Source organism: Grus americana, chromosome 26, assembly GCF_028858705.1.
Source record: "Grus americana isolate bGruAme1 chromosome 26, bGruAme1.mat, whole genome shotgun sequence".
Taxonomy (NCBI): domain Eukaryota; kingdom Metazoa; phylum Chordata; class Aves; order Gruiformes; family Gruidae; genus Grus; species Grus americana.
The window spans coordinates 2603373-2623989 of record NC_072877.1 but is presented as its reverse complement, the minus strand read 5'-3'; the positions used below and the strand labels follow the sequence as shown (position 1 = coordinate 2623989).

The 20617-nt window shown below is 68.1% G+C and overlaps 4 protein-coding genes across 5 annotated transcripts; 2 read left to right on the top strand and 2 right to left on the bottom strand.

Annotated features, from left to right (window-relative positions):
• Window positions 1-1065: 1065 nt before the first annotated feature.
• LGI3 (leucine rich repeat LGI family member 3) lies at window positions 1066-5607 on the bottom strand. Of its 2 annotated transcripts, XM_054804737.1 has the most exons (8): window positions 4773-5607; window positions 3871-3942; window positions 3706-3777; window positions 3515-3586; window positions 3337-3408; window positions 3029-3198; window positions 2794-2958; window positions 1066-2706 (listed from the first exon to the last, which is right to left on the bottom strand). In XM_054804737.1, exons 1-8 carry the CDS (start codon window positions 4982-4984, stop codon window positions 1889-1891), a joined length of 1653 nt encoding a protein of 550 aa, XP_054660712.1. In that variant the 5' UTR covers window positions 4985-5607; the 3' UTR covers window positions 1066-1888. The 2 variants fall into 2 exon arrangements, with proteins under 2 accessions (XP_054660712.1, XP_054660711.1); XM_054804736.1 differs by having other exon boundaries at window positions 1066-2958.
• A 110-nt stretch (window positions 5608-5717) lies between these two features.
• SFTPC (surfactant protein C) lies at window positions 5718-7270 on the top strand. Its single transcript, XM_054804738.1, has 5 exons — window positions 5718-5966; window positions 6076-6222; window positions 6360-6500; window positions 6585-6695; window positions 6875-7270. Exons 1-5 carry the CDS (start codon window positions 5733-5735, stop codon window positions 6980-6982), a joined length of 741 nt encoding a protein of 246 aa, XP_054660713.1. The 5' UTR covers window positions 5718-5732; the 3' UTR covers window positions 6983-7270.
• Window positions 7271-8971: 1701 nt separating this feature from the next.
• LOC129196697 (pulmonary surfactant-associated protein C-like) lies at window positions 8972-11139 on the top strand. Its single transcript, XM_054804546.1, has 6 exons — window positions 8972-9129; window positions 9383-9709; window positions 9784-9903; window positions 9984-10094; window positions 10260-10364; window positions 10477-11139. The coding sequence occupies exons 1-5, from the start codon at window positions 9088-9090 to the stop codon at window positions 10353-10355; spliced, it is 696 nt and encodes a 231-aa protein (XP_054660521.1). The 5' UTR covers window positions 8972-9087; the 3' UTR covers window positions 10356-10364; window positions 10477-11139.
• Window positions 11140-11610: 471 nt separating this feature from the next.
• Window positions 11611-20402, bottom strand: LOC129196823 (collagen alpha-3(VI) chain-like). Its single transcript, XM_054804789.1, has 33 exons — window positions 20298-20402; window positions 19329-19477; window positions 18894-19210; window positions 18704-18782; window positions 18470-18618; window positions 18299-18394; window positions 17951-18004; window positions 17771-17842; window positions 17657-17683; window positions 17353-17397; window positions 17174-17227; window positions 17020-17082; window positions 16880-16945; window positions 16679-16741; window positions 16543-16575; window positions 16385-16447; window positions 16241-16303; window positions 16046-16108; window positions 15898-15960; window positions 15694-15744; window positions 15540-15575; window positions 15384-15446; window positions 15247-15309; window positions 15091-15126; window positions 14882-14918; window positions 14142-14641; window positions 13934-14033; window positions 13202-13855; window positions 12964-13060; window positions 12552-12802; window positions 12380-12421; window positions 12011-12186; window positions 11611-11838 (listed from the first exon to the last, which is right to left on the bottom strand). Exons 2-33 carry the CDS (start codon window positions 19402-19404, stop codon window positions 11776-11778), a joined length of 3615 nt encoding a protein of 1204 aa, XP_054660764.1. The 5' UTR covers window positions 19405-19477; window positions 20298-20402; the 3' UTR covers window positions 11611-11775.
• Between the last annotated feature and the right edge of the window lie 215 nt (window positions 20403-20617).

The window sequence follows — 20617 nt, the reverse complement described above, 5'->3', positions numbered from 1 at the left end:
TGGGGGTTTGGGCGGAGGCGGGAGCGCTGCTGACATGCCAAGGCAGTCAGATGTGCTGGCACCACCCCGACGTGTTGATTCAGCGGAGTTTAGCCTCAGCTGCTGCAAAATCCCATCCCTGACGCACCTCACCTGGGTTTACATGTGCGCTTAACCTTAAGCTCAGGCGTGTTGCTGAACCAGGGCCAGGGCTCTGCGGCGGGCGTGGATCCCTGCAAGATGCTCAGGAGAAAATAGAAGCTGCTTCCTCTTCCCAGAACCAGAGTGGGGCTCAGGGTCCTCCCCAGTGGACCTGGCATCGTTGCTCTGGGCCACCTTACCCTTGGCCACGCATCCCCAGTGGTGCTTCGGGGCACGCCTGCTCCCCTATCTCAGTCACAGCCGCTGTTGAGGTGCCAGCACCCCTCTGCAGCTGCTCCCTTTGCTTCCCACTTGGCTTTAAAATCTGCCCTTTCCTGGTAGGGAAACTGAGGCAGAGAAGTGTGGCAGTGCCCTGCTGCGGCACCAGTTAGGGCTGGGCACTTTGCCTTGCCTTGCACCCAGGGCAGGGCCGGATCCGGCTGCAGGGGCTGCACAGGGGAAGGGACCAAGTTTGGACCCTGCAGCCACCAAGGTCAAACCCTGCTCCCAAAAGCCGGCTGTGCCCCGGGGTGCCTGTTACCTTTGAGAGGATCTTTATTTGTGAACTTAATTGGTGGTTTTTCACATGCATATTTATATACCTGGGGGACAGGGAAATGCTCCCCTGGAAAACCAGCCGGGCGGCTGCGCGGGTGCTGGTGCAGCGCGGGGTGCAGCAGGCTCCAGCTGGGACTCCCCTCCCTGGGCAAACACCTCCTGCTTCCCCCACCCCGCCATGGGTCAAGGTATCTGCAGCAAAAAAAGACCAGGCAAGCCATCTGTGGGGCCTGGAGGACCCTAAAACAAGGGGTTCCCCCCCCCCATCCTGGGCTCAGTGGGGTTTGTGCAAGGAAAGGGGTGCTGCAGGATGCAGCCGGATCCCCGGGCAGGGGGACGCCAGCACCGGCTGGACACACGGCGGCGGTGGGCAGATGCAGGCAGGGCTGGGTGTCACAGTGTGTTTATTGTGGGGAGCGTTTCGGCAGGCGTGTACGTACACCTCGGGCACGGCCGGCACGCTGGGTCCTGCCCGGGGGCTGCGGGACACGCACGGAGGGGGACGGGAGCAGGCCAGCTCTGCTTCTGCGGGTGGCGGCACCGCCTCGGCAGCGTCCAGCCAGCCTGGAGCATCCCGCTGGCCTCGAGCATCCCATCCGCCTCAGGCATCCCATCCACTTTGGAGCACCCCATCGGCCTGGGAGCACCCCGTATCCCGGGAGCATCCCATCCAGCCCTGGCAGTCTGGCCCTGCCCGTGCACAGCCCTGCCTGCCGCCCCACTGCCGTGCCCCCCGGACCTCCCTGCTCCCCTGACCTCCAGCTCCTGCCCAGTGCCCGAGCGGGCAGAGGCACCCGTGCCCCCCCATCCGTGCCAGCCCAGCCAGCGCCGCAGAGCAGGCACCCAAGGGTGTCAGTCTGCAGGGAGAGGGGTGTCCCACCCTCCCGCCCGCATCCCACGGGCTGCCGGACGGGGTGGCTGTGGGCACTGCACATGGGGAAACCAGGAGTACCGGGGGAAACCGAGGCCCGTGGCTTCCCCTGGCAGCGGGGCCGTGGGGCTGGGTGCTGCCCCGTGGGCACTTGGAGGGGTGGATGAACATGGGGGGGGTCGGGAGGGGGGGCTGCCACCAGGCTGTGACCAGAGTCGGCTGCAGGCAGGAGGAAGGGGCTGGCGGGCGCATGCGTGTCCTCAGGCAGGAGCAGGCAGCTCCCGGGGGAGGCGAGAGCTGGCTCGGGGCCGCGGGGGCAGCCCGGGCTCTGCCTCCCTGCTAGAGGCTGAGGTCCACCACCACGTGCCGGTAGACCAGCGTGTTGGCCTTGAAGCTGGGAGCCAGGAGGAGCTGCACATCGGCAGCCGGCACGTAGCGGAAAGCCCGCGGCGCCTGCACCGACAGCTCCTGAAACTTGACGAATTTCTGCTTCTCTTCTTCCCAGAGGTAGACGTGCGTGAAGGAGAAGTCACTGCCCAGGGCCAGGTACTGCCGTTGCTCCACCGAGAAGGGCTGCATCACCATGGAGCCGCGGGATGGCAGCGTCTGGAGCTCGATGAAGCGCTGCCCTTCCCATCGCACCACCTTGGAGTCGCCGATGTAGCGGCTGAGGCAGAGGAACTGGTCCCGCTTCACCCTGAAGTGCTTCACCATCTGCACGTCCAGCATCTCCCCCACCTCCCCCTGGGGCGTGAATTGCTTCTGCGCCCGGTTCCACTGGTAGATGACGGGGGCTTGGGAGCTGCTGGAGATGATCAGCCGGGGTTTGCCGTCGTTCTCCACGTATTCCACGTCGGTGTCGCGGTGCCAGGCGTGGAGGGCTTGGTGGGAATAGAAGCCGTTCTGGTTGAGGCGGTAGAGGCTGGTGGAGCCCGCCTTGGAGCTGTCGGCGATGACAAAGTACCAGTCGCCTTCGATCTGGAAGGCCTCGATGTCATTGGGCTTGCGGGTCTTTTGGCTGTCGATGTCCTGGATCTTGATGAATTTGTCCACGGCGGTGTCCCAGCGGTAGATGTAGGAACCGCCGAAGAGCTGGGCCACCACCACATACAGCTGGTTCTGTGCCACGATGGGCTTGCAGTGCACCGCTGAGTGAGCTGCCAGGCAGGACCACGTCACGCCGGGGCCGTGCCCTTCCCGAATCCCCCAAAACCCAGGAGGGGACCCCGTCCCGGATGCCTTACCGGGGATGCGGTCAAAGTCACGCAGCTTGCGCTCCACATAGTCCCACTTGAGGATGGCGCAGCTGCTGGCACCGGGCTGCGCCAGGGCGACGTACAGGTCGCTGGCGTAGGTGAAGGGCTCAGCCGACACCGACTGGAAGGGCAGGACCTGGTGCACCACGAAATCTGGGGGAAGAGGCAGCGGTGAGGATCTGGGCACCCGGGAGTGGGGTGATGGGTGGCCGCGGTCCCTTACCCGTGGTGATGCACTGGAAGTCACCGAGCGCCAGGTCCCGGATCCGCTGGCCCTCGAACTGTCCGGGGCTGCTGCAGAAGACAGCGGGGACCGTGGTGTTGGTGCTCTCCAGCCACTCCACCAGCCACTTGATCTTGCAGTCGCAGGCCAGCGTGTTGCCCCGGAGGTCCCTGCCGAGGACGGCACTGAGTCACCCCCAGCACCCAGCCCAGAGCAAGCAGAGCACCCTGCCCGCACCCCGAGCACTGCGGTGTCACCCTCTCCCCAGCCTGGTGTCCTGGGGGTCCCCGGTGCCGCAGCAGCCTTACAGGTCGCTCAGGATGTCCAGCGGCTTGAAGAGGTCCCGGGGCAGCGTCTGCAGGTTGTTGTTGGCCAAAGACCTGTGGGGGAAAGAGGGGCCGTGGGGGTGACACAGCCCTGGCCGCAGTGAAGGGACAAGAGCCATCCCCTGTGTCCCCAGGGAACGCAGGACCCCCCAGTACTCACAGGTGGGTCAGGGACTTGAGCCCACGGAAAGTGGCTTTCGAGAGCGCCTGGATGTCATTGTTCTCGATGAACCTGGGGCGGGAGGAGATGGTGGCACGGCTGCCCCGAGGGGACCGGTCCCTGCCGATACCCCCACCCTCCCCATGCCCTCCCCAGGGCCGTTCCCGTCCCCCTGTCCCCATCCCACGCACAGGTACTGGAGGTGCGAGAGGCCGGTGAAGGCGTTGTCCCCGATCAGCGTGAACTTGTTGGAGTTCAGCAGGCTGCAAAGACAGGGGAGAGGCGTCAGCACCGGGGTCGGGCAGGATGGGTGCGGGGGGCACCGGGATGCCCGGTTACCGGTGTAAGAGACGTACAGGAACTGCAGCGAGGGGATGTGGGCGAAGGCTGCCTCCCGGATCTCTGTGAAGGCTGCGTTCACCATCGTCCTGCCAGCGAGACGGAGCCTCAGGGCTATGCGGGAGAGGAGACAGCAAGCGGGGGGGGGGGGAGGGGGGGCTCTGCCACCCTGTGCCCTTCAGTGCTGGCCCTGCTGTCACCCGGTGCGTGCCAGTGCAGCCCCGCGCAGCCCCCGCTCACCACACCAGGGAGGGGTGCTGGATGGGGGGGCAGCCCATGGGAGAGCGGCCGCAGCAGCAGTCCTGCCTGCGGGGGGTGGCACGGAGGGGGGGGGACAAGACGCTCGGCCCCACAGCACCCACCCCACACATGCCCACGCCCTGCAGCACCCCCCAACCGAGTGCACACGCACACACAGGTGCACGTACACACACACGCATGCACATGCATGCACGCACGCGGCTGCACGCACACACCTCCACCACACACACACACTCGCACGCCCGTACGAGGCTCCGGTGTACCGCCGTGTCTCCAGGACCGTGCACGGGGACCCGCCAGCCGTGTCCCCTTGGGGCTCTGCTCCCCAAGGTCATGGCAAACAGGGAGCGCGGCAGGGACGGGCTGCAGCCCTGCTCCATCTGGCACCAACGGGTGGCTGCGTGTGCAAGGAGACCTGCCAGCGCCGCAGGACAGCAGGACACGGGGACCAGTCCCAGGGTGTCCCCAGCCCGCTCCTTCCCCCCAGAGACCCCCGCGCTGCCCGTACCCCACGCCGCCACGCGTTTGCCCTCAATGCAGCACAAAGCAAGAGGTGGTCCCTGCCATCCCGGGCAGCCAGCACCCCCTGCCAGCCCTGCACCCCGAGGACGTGACCTGCTCCCTGTCCCCGTCCCCATCCTGCTGCCTGGGTACTCACAGCGAGATGACCTCGGCAGGCAGGTTCTTGGGCACGGCCTTGGAGTCCACGCAGAAAGCTGTGTCCCGGGTGCAGGAGCAGCTCGGGGGGCAAGGTGGTGGCCGGGGGGGTCGTCGACCCCCCGCCGGCGGCCAGAGCCAGGCCAAGGCGAGGAGGAGGAGGAGAGCGGAGAGCTGGCCTCTCGGCATCCTCCTCCCACGCTGCAGCTCCATCGCTCCGGCCTAGCGCTGCTCTCTCCCTGGGAGCTGGTCCCTCTCCTCCTGACGTGCCCAGGAGCTGCGGCGAAGCCTTTTCCTCTCCTCCTTCCCTGGAGATTTCAGCGTGGAGGGGAAGTGACGGTGGTGGCGGGGGCTGCCGGCACCCGACCCGCTGCTCTGCAGCGCACCATGCTCCTGTGCTGCGGGAAGAAGGGAGGAGGGAGGGAGGGAGGGATGCGGCTGAGTGACAGCACGAGCATCAGCGTGGACGCATGTCCTCAGCAGCGTGCGGGCGTGCAAACACGGGGGTGCACAGTGCCGGGGGGGGGTAGCCACTGGGAGCTGGGTGCTCTTGAGATGCACCGGGATGGGGGACGGCAGGGTGCCCACAGGGGTTGCAGGGTGATGCCACCACAGCTCTCCCACCCCGTTGCTTTGCCCAGGTGCCCCTGCCGCAGCGCTGCCCGCACCAGCCCCCTGCCTGGCCTGGCAGCAAGCGCTGCCGGGTGGCACCGGGCACCAGTCCCTCCCGTCCCAGGCACAGCGCTCCCGGCCAACAATGAGACCAGCCAGCTCCTTCCCCACACTGGGGGGGCCGCAGCTGCCCGTGCACGGGGCTGCAGGGACCAGGGGTGCATCACCCCCGGGGATGCGTGCTAAGGGTGCTGGGTCCTGGGCCAGAGCCCGGGGCTGGGTGCGGAGGGCGGGCACGCTCTGCCTGCCCGCTGTTTGCCTTGGCCCCCCCGCCCATGCTGCCAGCCAAATGCCGGGAAAAGGTCCTCGGAGGCTTCATGCGCCCTCCTCAGCTCCTCTCCAGGCTCGGCAAACAGAGCACAAGTGGTACTTGGCAGCGGGGGCAGCCCCAGCCTCCTCCCACCCACCCGGGGCCCCTATAAATCCCCCCGGCTCCGGCTGGCAAAGGGACAGGAGCCGCACGGCAAAGCACGGCGAGATGGACGGCAGCTCCAAAGAGGCGCTGATAGAGGAGGCACCTCCGGTAAGGAGCACCCATCACCCAGCCCAAGGAGCCGGCGTGGGGCTAAGCACCGGCTGCCTTCCCCAGCCCCACGCCAGCAGCTCAGCCGGGTGCTCCCCTGTGTCCCCAGAGGTACACGGCCTCCCCCCGCCTGCCCTGCATCCCCCACCAGCTCAAGTGCCTCCTGATCGTGGTGGTGGTGGTCGTCGTCCTCGTGGTGGTCATCGTCGCCTTCCTCCTCCTGGGGCTGCACATCACCGAGACGCACGCCGAAACGGTGAGGCAGCACCGCGGAGGGACCCACGGTGCCACCGGCTCCGGTGATGGGTTTGGAAATGGCACCGGCCGCCGGCGCTTTGCAGGGATGGGGTTTAGACCCCGCAAAGCTCCCTGACTGCCCCCCCTGCCTGGCAGGTCTTGCGGATGACCATCCACGGCCTGGACGGCGAAGGGACCCCCCAGCACCTCTCCATGAGCAAGAAGGAAAGGACCGGGACGTTTGCCGTGCGGGACGGGCTCAACGCGTCCGCCGTGGTGGTGTACGACTACAGCAAGGTGCGCGGGCAGCCCCGGGGACGGGGCACGGTGGGGCGGGTGGCGGGGACGGGGCCGAGCTGACCCGGGTCTGTCTGCAAACAGCTGCTGGTCAGCTACAGGTCCTGGCGTCACCGCGCCTGCTACGTCACCCGCATGGACAAGGACAACATCCCGGGGCTGGACGCCATCGCCAAGACCTTCCAGCAGCGGCAGGTGAGTGCTGGCCACCCTGCTCAGCTGGGGCTGGGGGTCAGCCCACCCAAACCCCTCCGTCCTGGGCAGCCACGGTGAAGGACGGGGCTGCTGGGCTTGCGGCAAGTGTCCGCTGGAGGGGAGGCTGCCGGTGGCCGAGGATGGTAGCCCCCCTCCCAACCCTGTTCTCTCACCTGCAGGCTGAGATGAAGGAGGCCGGGGACAGCGCTGTGCCCCTGGCCGACCGCTCCATCCTGGGCACCACCGTTAACATCCTCTGCAGCACCGTCCCCGTCTACTGGGCGTAGCGCCGGCTGGGGTCAGCTCCTGCGAGAGCACGGGACCGCAAGATGGGGATGTCACCATTCCCACGCTCCCCACATCGCCTTCCAGGCAGGATGTCCAGGCATCTCTCCTCCTCCCCGGCCCCATCCCATGTGCGGCCTGGGGGGCAGCCACCCCGCTGTCAGGGTGCTCCATCCACACGCAACCGCTCGGCACTGCGGCTTTCCCACGGAGCTTGCGATAAACGAGCGGGATTTGCTTTGGGATTCACGCTTCTGGCTGCAAAGTAAAGCCTGTGCCCCTGCCTCCAAGTGCTGCTCTCGTCCTTCCTTCTGCGCCAGCCGAACGGCTCTTCCCAGGGTGCGGGGGAGAGGCGCCATGATGCCCCAGGGATGTGTCCCTGCGGGGTCCGGCATGGGTAGATGCATCCTTCGTGTCGGTGTGCCCAGTCCAGCCCGGGGTGAGGAGCACGGGAGGGCTCAGACACCCCCTCCCCGGGGCAGCGGCACACCCCCCCACGTTGCACACCATGCTCCCGTGCTGCATGGCCAGTGTCCCCACCACCCCCTGCCCTCCCAGTTTGCGCGGGGGGGAGGACGAGGTGGCGGGGGCAACCTCTGCGTCTCCAGCCCACGGGCACAGGCAGCGCACCCAGCCAGCCCCGGCACCCCCGCGGGGTCTGGGCCACCCCTGGGGGAAAGGTCCCCATCCCTGCCCCCTCCTTGTGCGGATGGGGGACTGAGCAGGGCATCCATGGACAGAGTGATCCGCTTGCTCCCAGCCCCCCTCCACCCCCGTACCCCCCCCTTGTCCCCAGCAGCTCCAGCTCCTCTGCCCCAAAGCAGCTGGGAGCATCCTCAGGGGGCACCTCCAAGTGTTGAATGGGGGATCAACGGGGCTGGGAGGGAGAAAAAAGACCCCGGGAGGACCCGAGGCAGCCCGCCCAGGAGGGCAGTGGTGCTGGGCAGCGTGATTCAGCCTCTCAGCAGGCGCTAACCCAGGGTTGTCCCTGCAGCCACCGACGCGGGCAGTGAGGAGGGTCACAGCCCCGGGGGCTGATGCTTTGCTGGGAACGGGAGGGAAACGGCACGTTGCCATGTGTCAACATGGGGCCAGCAGCTCTGCTCCCCGAAACGCCCTGACCCCACGTTACTCTGGCAGGGAGCCGGGTCGAGAAGGGTGTGTGCAGCCGAGGAAGGCGATAAGGGCTCCCGTGGCCTCTCCTGCACACGGTGTCAGAGAGCAAACAGCCAGGAGCCACTCGAGTCTCCCGTGCTCTTCGATACCCTTGGCAACGTGCAACACGGGGTGCACACCCACACCCCCAGACCTGGCTGCAAGCATCTGGGTTCCCGGGGGGCTGAGGAGGGGACCCAGGGGTGGCCAGAGAGGTCCCAGCCTGAGCCCCGCTGCGGGAGAGGCTCTCGTCCAGGCAAGACCAAGGCACAGGGGTGTCACCCTGTCCTGCTGATCGCACCACCCGGGGTGACACGCCGGAGCTGGGATCCCCCTCACCCCAAGCAAATCCGCACCGTGGGCACCGCCGCCAGCTCCGAAAGCCCCAGCACCGGCAGCACGAACCCCCGCGGCGCACGAGCATCCTCAGGACCAAGGTTGCAGAACGCAGAGCCCGGCCACCACCCTGCGCTGACCCCGCTCCTGCGCCAGCCTTGCGGTTTGGGGGGAAGCTTTGATGTCCCGTTTGCACTTTGCCCACCTTGAGCAGCTCCAGGTGCCCGAGCTGGCGAAGGGACACCGGCACTGAGCCAGGTCTCGCCTTGATTGCGGCCATCCCCGGATGCTCCACCCTGGACGGGAGCTCTAACCCGCGCGGGAGGGTTTGCTTTGGCCCTGACACCTCGCTCCGAGGCAGCGGAGAGGCCCCTGTCCCTGGGGACAAGTGTCCTCAGAGCCTCTTGACCAGCGGGTTCCCAGGGGAATCCAGCCCCGGGGGAGGCGATCGGCAAACACAAGTGAAGTGGATTGCACGTCAGAGCCCGATTGCACACCAGGGCACGTTCAGAGGGGCCGCCCCGTCCCCCACCCCAGCACCCCGGTATAAAGCTCTCTGCCCTGGCTGCTGCGGGGCGGCCTGGGCTGGGAGGAGGAGGAGGCAGCAGCCACCGCCATGGAGAGCAGCATGAAGCAGGTGGTGGTGGAAGAGCTGCAGGTGAGTCCCTGTGACCCGCAGCAGGGTGACACGGTCACGCTGGGGGGGTCCCAGTGCCCAGCAGAGATGCTTGGCACAGGGCTTTGCCCAGTTTATCCCAGTGAGGCACCAGTGCACGTGGGATGCTGCATCCCCAGAGCTCAGGGGAAGCAGGATGGGAGCTGCTCCCCGGGGCAAGCCCATCCCCAGCCCACCTGCATCCCCCAGCTCCCATCTCCCTCCCCCTGACTCTCCGCCTTTCCCATGCCCACAGGACCCGGAGAAGGGCTGCTGCTCCCAGGGATGCTGCAAGCCAGGCTGCTGCTGCTGGCCCTGCGCTGTTTGCTGCTCCAAATGCGCTCGGTGCTGCATGCCCCGGTGCTGCAAATGCCCCAGCTGCCCCGGCTGCCCCGGCTGCGCCTGCCTCAAGCGATCCCTCTGCTTCGTGCCTCGTCTGCTCTGCTACCTGCCCCGCAAGCTCCTCAGCTGCCACCACCTCAAGTGCCTCCTCATCGTGGTGGTGGTGGTGGTCCTGCTGGTGGTCATCATCGCCGGCGCCCTGCTGATGTGGCTGCGCGCAGACCAGCGGCACGCCGACACCGTAAGTAGGGACCCTGGCTGCCCCCCGAGGAGGGGGTGCCGCAGGCGGTGAGCTCCCCCCCCACGCTCCCCCAGGTCCTGAGGATGTCCATGGAGGGGCTGCGGAGAGGACCGGCCTGGGAAGAGGATGCGGCCACTTTCTACCTGGACAGCGGGGATGGAAACCCAGCCACGGTCGTCTACGATTACAAGAACGTAAGTAGGGAGCCCTGTACGGCCAGGGGATGGGGAGGGGGCGGACGGGGCCGAGCTGACCCGGGTCTGTCTGCAAACAGCTGCTGGTCAGCTACAGATCCCTGCTCCACCGCGCCTGCTACGTCACCCGCATGGACGAGGACAACATCCCGGGGCTGGACGCCATCGCCAAGACCTTCCAGCAGCGGCAGGTGAGTGCTGGCCACCCTGCTCAGCACCGGCCGGGGCAGGATGGGGTGTGGGGGGCACATGGCAATGCCCCGGGCACAATGCCTCGTGCATCCCCCCCCCGATGAAGAACTGGGGTGCGGCACTGCGCTGATGCTGCCGTGTTTTCCCTTCTCTCCCCTCGCCAGGCTGACAAGAGGCTCGCCATGCCCCTGGATGATCGCTCCCTCCTGGGCACCACGGCGAGCATCCTCTGCAGCACCGTCCCCATCTACTGGGCTTAGCCCTGCTGGGTGAGTGCAAAGGGTCCCGCTGCCCGCAAGGGTGGGCAGGGGGCTGGCAGGGAAGGCTGGGGGACCCCCGCCCACCCAGCGGCCCCCTTATGGTGCCAGGTTTGCCTTGCAGCATCCCCAACCGTCACAGCGTTGCTGCAGCCTCTCCGTCCCTCTGGGAGCATCACCAACAGCTCCGCAGCCGCCCCCGTGAGCAGCACCTCACTCACCCCGCTTTTGGGAAGTGCTGGGGCCCAGACGATGCCGCGGGGCTGGGCAGGAGGTTGGGGGGGGTCGGAGGGGTTGGCTTTGGAGGGGTGCGGGGGGGCTTCGCTTCACCATGCGGCACCGCATCCCTGCTGCAGCCGCGGTGCTGGGGGGCTGGAGGCGGTGGGTGGGTGTCTGCTTGGGCGAGCGCCGCGCTGCACCAGGGGACAGCTGGTTTGTCACTTAAGTCTTCTCAGCTTCACCAAACCCAAGTGCAAAAATGAGCTTAAAAAAACGTGACATTTAAAGAAACTAAATTCTCCGTTCCAGTTCTTCGCTCCCTGCTCGCCCGGCTGCCGGCAGCTGCCATCTTCCTTTGCCTTAAAAACGCATTTAGAGGCTCTGAGCAGCGTTTAGGCGAATTTCTGCCGCAGCCACATCTCATGGGAGGTACCTCCCAAGCATCGCTCGGCACCGCGGCATGGGACCGACCTGAGCTGCCCCCTTCTCCTGCCAGAACCAAGGCTGTCCTGAAAAATGTATCTGTCCTCTCCCACCCTGCAGAACTGAATAAAGGATTAGGGGAAGATTCAGGTCTTGGAGCTATTCCTGGCGACAGCCCATGCCAAAGGCGGCCACGGCCACCAGCTGCTGCCTGAGGACAGGGAGTTTTAGGACGGGGATGCTGGCGTCATTAGGATCGGGCATTTTTAGGACCGGGATGCTGGCCCAGGGCAGAGCATCCAGGGCAGAGGGGGGGACCGTGGAGCAGCGTGGCCGCAGCATCCCCCCCCAGGACAGGAGCCTGCCAGCAGTGCAGCTGCCTCCCACCGGTGCCGTGGCCATCCCGGGGTGGGGGCCACCAGAACCCCCCCACCCCTGCGCCTGGATCCGGCCCCTGCTCCCCACTCCTGGCAGCCCGGGAAGCTGCTCCCTGCAGGGACAGTGCAGCTGCGGCTGGCCGGGATGCGGGGCACCCATCCAGGGCCTCCTGCGGCTCCAGAGCACCCACCCCCAAACCCTTGCCCTCCCCCAGCCCAGCTGCACTGGTGAGCACAAAACAGGGTGGATTTTTATTTGGAAATGGTTGGCCAGCCAGCCCTGGGTACCAGCATCCACCCGGAGCAGCGGATGGCAGGGGGTGAGCAGAGTTTTGCAAGGGCTCAGCACCCGCTCCACCGGCTCACCCCCCTTCCCCCAGGATGGAGCAGCTGAAGATGAGCTGTCAGAAACTTGGCAGGACCCCGAGGTCCTTGTGCAATAATTCAAGCGTCCTCGTTTCTCGAGCCTGCGCAGGCGGGGACAGGCGAGGTTTGCAGAGGGCGAGTGCTGCACCTCCGGGTGCTGCATCGCGGGGGACCAGGGGCACCCCAGACCCCAGACAGGGGGTGTCATCCCCAGCAGCCAGGAGCAGGGGTGCAGGCAGAGGTGTTGGCAGCACGGGGGGCCGGGGGGCTCACCCTGCCCGGGGGCAGGCAGACGGCTTCGCACTGCTCCCGGGTCTCGAAGCGGTTGCGGCTGCCGCCGCAGCCCCCGTACCAGAAGAGCGAGCAGCGCCCGGGCTGGCGGCCCTCGAAGAACCATTTGGGGGAGAAGGAGCGGCAGGGCCCCGCGTCCCGCGCCTCCAGGCAGGCAGCTGCAAGGCGGGCGGCACGGCACGCTCGCGGCACAACCAGAGCGCGTGGCACGGTTGCACGCCGGGAAATGCACCCCACGACCCAGCCGGTGCATGAGCTGGCAGCCCTGCCTGCCTCCCTGCCTGCTCTCTGCTCATAAGTCACCCCCCCCCTCCCTGAAAGACACCCGGCCCCCCCTCGCACGCTCCTCACCCTGCGTCACGTTGCTCTCGCCCACGTCGGCTCTGTCGAGACCTGCCCAGGATGGTCACGGCATCAGCCGAGCGGCAGATCCGAAACCTCAGCCATGCCCCCTGCCCCGGCTGGGGACACCCCATGGACCCCCCCGTCCCCGATCCCCGGAGGGACGCCCACCCTCACCTACCCGGGTCCACGCAGGCGCGGACACAGTCCCGCTCGCTGCCGAAGCGGTTGGCGTTGCCCCCGCAGCCCCCGTACCAGAAGCGCTCGCAGGACCCCGTCTCCCGTCGGTGGTACCACATCACGGCGAAGCGGGCGCAGGCGCTGCCGGGGTCCTTGTCCAGCCCACACGCTCCAGGGATGGCCACAGCCCTCCGGCCCTTGCTGGGGCCAAGGGGTGCCATGGACATCCCAGTGCGGGACACGGCGGGGGTCCTGGGAGGAGAAATCAGAGCAAACCCCCCCCCCAGTACGTGCTGGAGGGCAAAGGACCCCCTCCCCGGAAGAGGAAGGTGCAGCCCCACGGCCCCCCAACTCGTGCTGCGGGGGACTGAGGGATGCGCACGCAGGGGACGGCCCCGGTGCTGTTCACTCACTGCGCAGGGGTCCCCGAGGGGAGCTCGCTGGTCCCAGCGCTGGGGGGTGGCAGGTCCCGGGGGCACCCTGGGGTGCTGGGGCGCTGGCTGCTCTCCGCTGTGGAGCAGAAGCAATAGCAGAGGCATGATGGAAGTGCCAGCAAGGAGGTTTTGGGGATCAAAGCCACCTTCCCCCAGAGCAGCTGGGGACGGGACCTGGAGATGCTCCAGCCCCCCGAGACCTCCCCACCTCACTCACCCCGCAGCCTCCTGAGGAAGCCCAGCGCCGTCCGCTCCGCATACCCCATTTCGGGCGGGTGGACCGAGCCCAGGCGCAGGGAATGGCACCGCCACTCCGGCAGCGCCTCAGGCACAGCCGCCTCCGGCCGCTCCGTCCCGGCTCGCCCCAGGGAGAGCACCAAGACACCGAAATCCTCACACCGGGCGAAGGGGGCCAGCGCCTGCTGTGCCTCCCCATCCCACAGCACCGTGGCCCCTGTCCACACCACGAAGAGGACGCGCAGCCGGCTGCCGGAGCTCTGCGGGAAGGTGTGCCGGAGGGTCCATGCCACCGTGCTGCCGGCGGATGCCACGGCCACCCTGGGCACCAGCGCGAGGCGGATGCGGTTCCAGAGCTGCTCCCTGGAGCCGGGCAGCCCGAAGGGCACCTCGGCCAAACCCTGCCCAGGGGCAGAGGGGCCCGTCAGCACCAGGGCGATGCGGGCACCGTGCTCTGCCGGATCTGTCCCTGCAAGCTGCAGGTGCCCCAGGAGGCGGTGGAAGAGGTCACCGATGGCCTCCAGCCTCTCCGCCAGCATCCCCGGGGCTGCGTTGTCCACCACCAAGGCCAGGTCCACGTCCAGCGGGCCAGGGGACGGCACGGCCGCGGCACAGCCCTCAGGGTGGCAGAGGTCTGGGCACGGGGAGTGATTGAGGCTGAGCCCCAGAGCTGGTGGGCACCCATCCCCGGTGCCGCCCCGGGGCTGCCTACCGAAGCAGAGGACGCAGGGCAGCACCACATCCCGCAGCACCGCCGCGTTCCTGGCCGGCTCTGCTGCGGAGAGCTGGACCACTTGGAAGAGGCTGTTGACCTGGGTGGGGGGAGGCAGAGCCAGGGCAGGGGGTGAGGGCTGGGGTGGGGGGGGGGGGGGGCTGGACACCAGGGACCAGGGGGAGCAGCCACCAGCCCTGGGGCTCACCTGGAAAGCCCGCACCACCTCGGGCAGTGGGCTGAAGGTGAGCACCGCCGGCACGATGCCCAACGCTTCGTACTGCAGAGCAGCCTCCCCAATTCCCTCCAGGTTCTGGCTCCGGCCGCTGGTGATGAAGAGGACCACCTTCCTGCCCAGGGCGGCCGGCCGGACCCTCTTGAGCGTGTGGTGCCCCACGAAGCGCATGGCAGCGGCCAGGCGGCCGCGCCGGGACGAGCGGGTGGGCGAGAGGCGGCGGAGGCGTCCCAGCAGCGCGGCCCTGCTCCCCGCCTCCCCGGCACGCAGCAGGTAGGTGGGGGTGGCCGCGTAGGCCAGCATGGCCACCCGGGCCCCCGCTGGGCAACCCAACGGGGAGACCTGCAGGTCCCGCAGCAGCAGGGCCAGCAGTTCCTTCATGCGAGAGAAGAGGGCTGGCGGCACCGTGGACGAGGTTTCCAGCACCAGAACCAGCTCGGTGGGGAAGAGCGGGCAGGAGGGCGAGGTGGTGACTGCGAAGGGATGGCGGCATCTCAGGGGCTGCCCAAAAAGCCCCCCCCCAGGACATCTCATGCTCATGGTACCCATGCCCACCCATCCACCGCTGCCTCCCTCCAGGCATCCCCCAGGCACGCATCCATCGGCTGTGTCCCCGCCATCCAGCCATCCCTCTGTCCCCTCCGCCACGGTCCCCACACTGAGCTGGTCCCCATCTCCTCCCTGCCACCCCCACCGCTGTCCCGGGCTCTCACCGCAGTTCTGGCGGATGAAAGCCTTGAGCTCGCAAGGCTGGAGGGATGCACAAAGCAGCGTCAGTCCCAGCTCTCCCACCCGGCTCTTCCCAGCAAACCCAGCAAGGCTTGCTGGGGTCAGGCGGCCACCGAGCTCCTCGCTGTCCCCTGAGGACACCCATGGAGGTTGGGTCCCCATCCCCAGCCGGCCCCACACCAGCATCCCGTACCGTGGAGGGGGGAATGCCCGGCAAGCCCTTTGGGCCCTGGAGCAGCAGGAGAGGAGACAAATGAAGGGGAAATATGAACACGGCACAGGTCCCCGAGCACTGGGGCTGGCTGCAGGCAGAAATGTGGCAGGGAAACGGGAATTTGCAGGGAGTCACCATCTCTCCTGGAGGTCCTGCGCTGCCGCGGCCGCCCACTTCTCCTCTGCTCCCGGGTTTGCCCTGGAAAACCCCAGGCAGCTGAGTGAGCGGGCACGGCGGCGGGGGGAGCGGGGAGGGGGCTGCGCCATACTCACCCTGCGCCCCGGCAGCCCTCGCTCGCCCTTGTCCCCCGGCTCTCCTCTCTCGCCCCCATCACCCTGGGGGGGACACTCGGAGGAAGCCGACCCCATCCTTACCAGCACCCCACCCCCCCGGGCCTCATGCCCCCTCCCAGCCCCCCCCACACTCACCTGAGCCCCGGGGTACCCCGGCAGGCCCCGAGCGCCCTGGGGGAAGCAGCACACATGAGCGGGACCGGGACCCCCGGCAGCCCCACGGGCAGAGACAGAGCTCTGCCCCGTGTTCATTCCACCCGCCGCCATCCCTGCTCCGTGCTGCCGGTACCTTGGCCCCCTTCCTGCCCGGACCACCTCTCCGGTCACATCCGTTCTCACCCTGGCGAGGGACAAAAATCCCAAAGCAGATTATTGTAGGACCTACAGAAACACTCCTCTTCCCAAAGCTTCCTTGGCCACGGCTTTCCCATGCCTTCCCCTGCTGCAGTGCCCCTGGGGGGGGACGCCACGTCCCCGAGGGTCACAGCCTTACCAGGGCACCTTTGGGCCCCCGCGGTCCCACGCTCCCCTTCCTGCCCTCGGCTCCTGCCTGTCCCTGGAAGAGAAAGCGGGGCTGCAGGCTGGGGGTGCACGGGACAGGGCGGGGGGGCTGCGAAATGCTGTGCCGTGGTACTGCTCACCTTCTCCCCTTTGGGGCCGGCTGGGCCAGCTGCTCCCTGGGAGCCCTCGGCTCCGGGCAGACCCTGGGCGAAAGGCAAAGGTGGATCGAGGATGCTGAGGAGCAGCCGTGGGGTGGGCACCCACCGGCACGGCCACCGGCTTGGGGTGGCCACCAGCACCCGCCCGGGACCCCAGCACGAGGAGGGGGATGGCACCTGAAGTCCTCTGCTCCCCAGGCGGCCGGTGGCACCCTTCGCCCCCCGCGGCCCTGGCATCCCCTGCAAAGGGAGAGGAGAGGGGGGCAGCGGGGTGCCCCCCCCCAGGGGTCCTGGGGCCGGTGGGGGCTGCCCTGGCCTCACCTGGGCACCTCCGTAGCCCTTCTGTCCCCCGGGGCCGGGGCTGCCACGGTTCCCCTTCTTGCCCTGCGGGAGACGGGACAGCTCAGGCTCCGGTGGGGAGATGTCCCCGGTCCCTGGGGCAGACGGACCCCCGCGTCCTCGGGCGCTGGCAGCCCTACCTGCACTCCCCGCTGCCCTTTCTGGCATGAGGTCTGTGGAGGGAAGAGCCGTCAGCAGCCGCGTCCCCAGCACGGGGACACGTGGCACAGGGACACCCGGCACGGATCCTGGTGTCCCCCTGCTTGTGGCACCTACCGGGTGAGCGGGGGGTCCTGGGGGTCCCACTGGCCCCGGGGGACCATCCTGGCCAGGGTCTCCCTGGAAATCACGGGTGTTGCGAGGGAAGCAGAGCTCCTGGCCGTCCTCCCCACCCATCTCATCCCCAAAGGGTCCTGCCAACCGGCTGCTCCACCGCCGCCACCCAGCATCCCCGAGCACGGTCCTGCCAGCCCTTACCTGGGGACCCCCATCTCCTCTCCACCCCGGGGTGCCGGGCTCGGGGCTGCTCCTCCCGGGTGGCCCCTGGGGAGCAGAGAGGGGGGTCAGCGAGCCCCCCAGCACCCCATGGAGCCCCCGGGCTGCGAGCCTGTACTCACCACCTCTCCACAAGCGCCTGGGGGGCCCTTGTCCCCCCGGGCACCCCGGGAGCCTTTCTGCCCCTAGGTGAAGGCAGGAGGAAGGGGTTTAGCGACTGGGTGGGGGGGCAAAAGAGGCAGCGCTTCGCCAAGGCTCCGCCGTGCAGCACCACACCTGCCTCCCCCGCGACCCTTTCTCTCCGGGGCGGCCGGGGGTCCCCACTTCGCCCTGGGGAGGAGAGAGGAGGCTGTTCCCATGGCCGTGCTTGTGCCTGGTCCCGCTCCGGTGGCTGTGCCGGGACGGAAGGGTGGTTGCACCGGCTGGCTGGTGCAATGCCCCGCTGCACAGCTCACCTGCTCCCCGTCCACGCCGTCGGAGCCGGCTTCTCCAGGAGGACCCTGCAGGGAGGTGACACAGTCTGATACCAGGTTATACAGCACAGGGTGGAATAGCCGGGTCCCAGCTTTGCCCCATTTCCCTCAGCACCCCGCGCCAACCCACCCCTCCATCCATCATGACCATCTCCCATTCCCCTCCCTGGATCCCTCTCTTCCCTGCCCGTCCTCAAGGTCTCCCTGCTGCTGCCAACTGTCCATGGCCTTGGCCACCATCAGCGCCCGCAGGAGCCACAGGATAAGCCATGAGGCAGGGACGTACCTGCTCCCCAGGGTGACCCACGAAGCCCTGCAAAGAGACAGAGGAGAGCAGCCGGGGAGCGATGGACACCCACGCTGCGGGACGGAGCCACGCCGGGCTGGGACAGCCCCTCACCTTTGGTCCACACTGTCCTGGGCATCCCTGCATCCCTCGGCTGCCATGGAGACCTTGTGGTCCCTGCTCCCCCTGTGCTCAGGAGGGGAGAGGAGGCCAACAGTGGCAACGTGGTGACGGGGGTCCCCTCGCCCCCAGGGCCACCCTCTCCCACCCCCGGCGGTCCCACAGCCAACTCACGCTGTGCCCGTGCTCGCCCTCGTCTCCAGTGCGTCCCTTGCTGCCTGTCACCCCCTAGGACAGAGAGACCCTGGGAGCGGCAGCTGTGACCCCCCAGCCTGATGACGGACCCCGGGCTGGGAGCCAGCACGGCTGGGCTCCCTTCCCAGCTCAGGGAGGAAGGGCTTGAGCGGGACAAGGGCTTGAGCTGAGCTGAGCTCCCAGGGCTCCTCTTGGCCCTGGGAAAGGGATCTGGGGCTGTGCATGCAGCACGGGGGTGCAATTCCCCTGGGGGACCATCGCGAGACCCCCTGCTCCGGGCTGGGCTGAGCAACCCTCCCGCATCCCCTCCCTCCCCCAGCCCTTTACCTTGCCCCCCCGGGGGCCGCTGGGGCCTCGCGGACCGGGCAGCCCCACGCAGGTGCAGGGACACATCTGGCAGCACATCCGCTCTGCCAGGGCCAGCTGCGGGGAGAGGGTGGCATCCCCGCTCAGAGCCCGCAGGGACCCCCCACCCATCCCACCGCGGCCTGTCCTCACCAGCTCCTGTGCCACGTGCCCGCCGGCCTCCGGCATGTCCACGGCGAGCTGCTGCCCGCTCCCCAGCCATCGCCCGAACTCCATCTGCTGCAGGTCCCCCAGCCCCGTGACATTGTTCACTGCCACCATCACCAGCAGGTCCGCCTGGTCTGGAGGGGACAGGGTGCTGTGGGGTGTCACACCGCACCGGGTGGCCCCTGGTCCCTGCTAACTTTCCCCGCTCACAGCCCCCACCTTGCAGCCAAGCTGACATTGCCGCCTCCTTCATCTTCCCTGCATCATCGTCAAGCCCATCCGTGAACACCAGCAGCACCTGGGCGAGGAAGGGGGGAGTCGGTGCTCTGCAGCAGCACCCGGCAGCAGGAGCACCCGGTGTCCCCCAGCCTCACGGGGAGCGATGGGCACGGCTGTGCCGGTGCCGTACCTTGGCGTCGGCCGCCTGCTGTGCCAGGGTGCCGAGGAAGCTCTGCAGGGCCGGCTGGTTGAGGTAGGAGCGCTGGAAGGCGTGTGCCCGCACCAGGCGTTGCAGCACATCCACCCAGGGCTCTCGCAGCCGATCCTGGAAGAGAGCGTCCCCGTCCCGCCGCGCGCTCTGCAGGCTGATGCTCAGGTTGAGCGGGCTGCAGGTGAGGTGGTCTAGCGCGGCCAGGTCCCGCAGGACCCGCTCCAGGTAGGGCTGCAGGTTGGACTGCTGGTAGTCGGTGACGTCCAGGGCCACCAGCACGTGGAGGGCACACGGTCCTGCGGGGAAGAGCACAGAGAACCAGCCAGGACACGTGGGCTGGAGCATGGTGTCCCCAACGGGGACATGGTGGGAGACCTTCCTGGCACAGCCATGCACAGGGACATCCTCACTCACCCGCCGCCTGGCTCCGGACCCCCGCAGCTGCCAGGACGAGCAGAGCCACGGGGAAGCAGACCCCGCGTGGCCCCATGGCCCCGGCACGGCACCGCTCGGTGGGATGCCACAGTCGCTGGTGGGAAACCGGCTCCTCCCGTGCCTGGCGGCTGCAAGGCGTGAAGGCAGGGCTGCGGCCAGGCAGCAACCGGCAGCGGCGAGAGAAGAGCACCTGCCTCAGGGAGACGGCGGGCCCAGAGCTGCCTCCAGCTCTCCATCCATCACTGCTGACAGGTCATCCATGGAGCGCAGCCCAGCCCGGGGCCACTGTGGCTGTCCGAGCTGAGCCAGCGCTGGCCTCATCCTGCCCGCCTGCTTGGCCGCTTGCAGACAGCGCTGGGCGTGTTTTGCTCCCCTGGACTGTGAGCGCTCGCTCCTGGTGAGCTGCGGGATGGCTGGGGAGGGCGCGGGGGCAACGCGGGGCAGGACACAGGGGTGCTGAGCTCCTGATGGGGCTGAACTGCTCCTGGCAGGGCTTTGGGACGGGCTTTGGCCCCGGCGCTGCAAGGACACCGGTGCAGCCCACCGCTCCCCCCATCTCGGCCTTTGGGGCTGCGCCTCGGGCAGCACGCTGCGGAGATGCAGTTTTTCCAAGGGTTTTAGGGATGCGCTTTGGAGCTGGTTTTGGCAGCCATCCCCCCGCCGCTCGGGAGGCAGGGAACGGAGGCACGGAGCGATGCGCCGAGGTGGGCACCAGGAGCCCTGCCTGCCCGTCCTGCCGCACCCGGCAACCTGCCTGCTTTGCCCATGAGTGGGACACAACCCATCCCGTGGCCCGGCCGTGCAGCCGGAGCAAGAGGGGAGAAAGCGGCCGGAGCCCAGACCCCTTCGGGAATTGGCAGAGGGACCAAAGACCGCGGTAGGAGCCGAACCTGTGGCATCGCCACAACCCCGCAGCGACTGCCTGGGGACGGAGGAACCCCCCCTTACCTCTCCTGTGCCTTCGCCGGTGCGGGGATCTGCGGTGCGCAGTGCCGGACGGTGCAGCTGACCGCGGGCTGCAGGAGCTGCGTGGGAGGATGTGCGTTTGGGGGGTTATTTATTCCAGGGCTCAGGAAAACATCATATGTCCAACACGTCAGGGGGAGCTGCCTTGCAGCCAGGGAAGAGGCTCCTGGGATCTGTGGGGCTGGCCCTGCCGGAGCAGGCAGCTGCCTGCCGTGGGGCATGGGCCCACGGCACCCCACGGCAGCCCACCGCCTCCTGGAAAGGTGCAAGGAGCTCATGGGGCAGGAGAGCTGAAAGGTGCA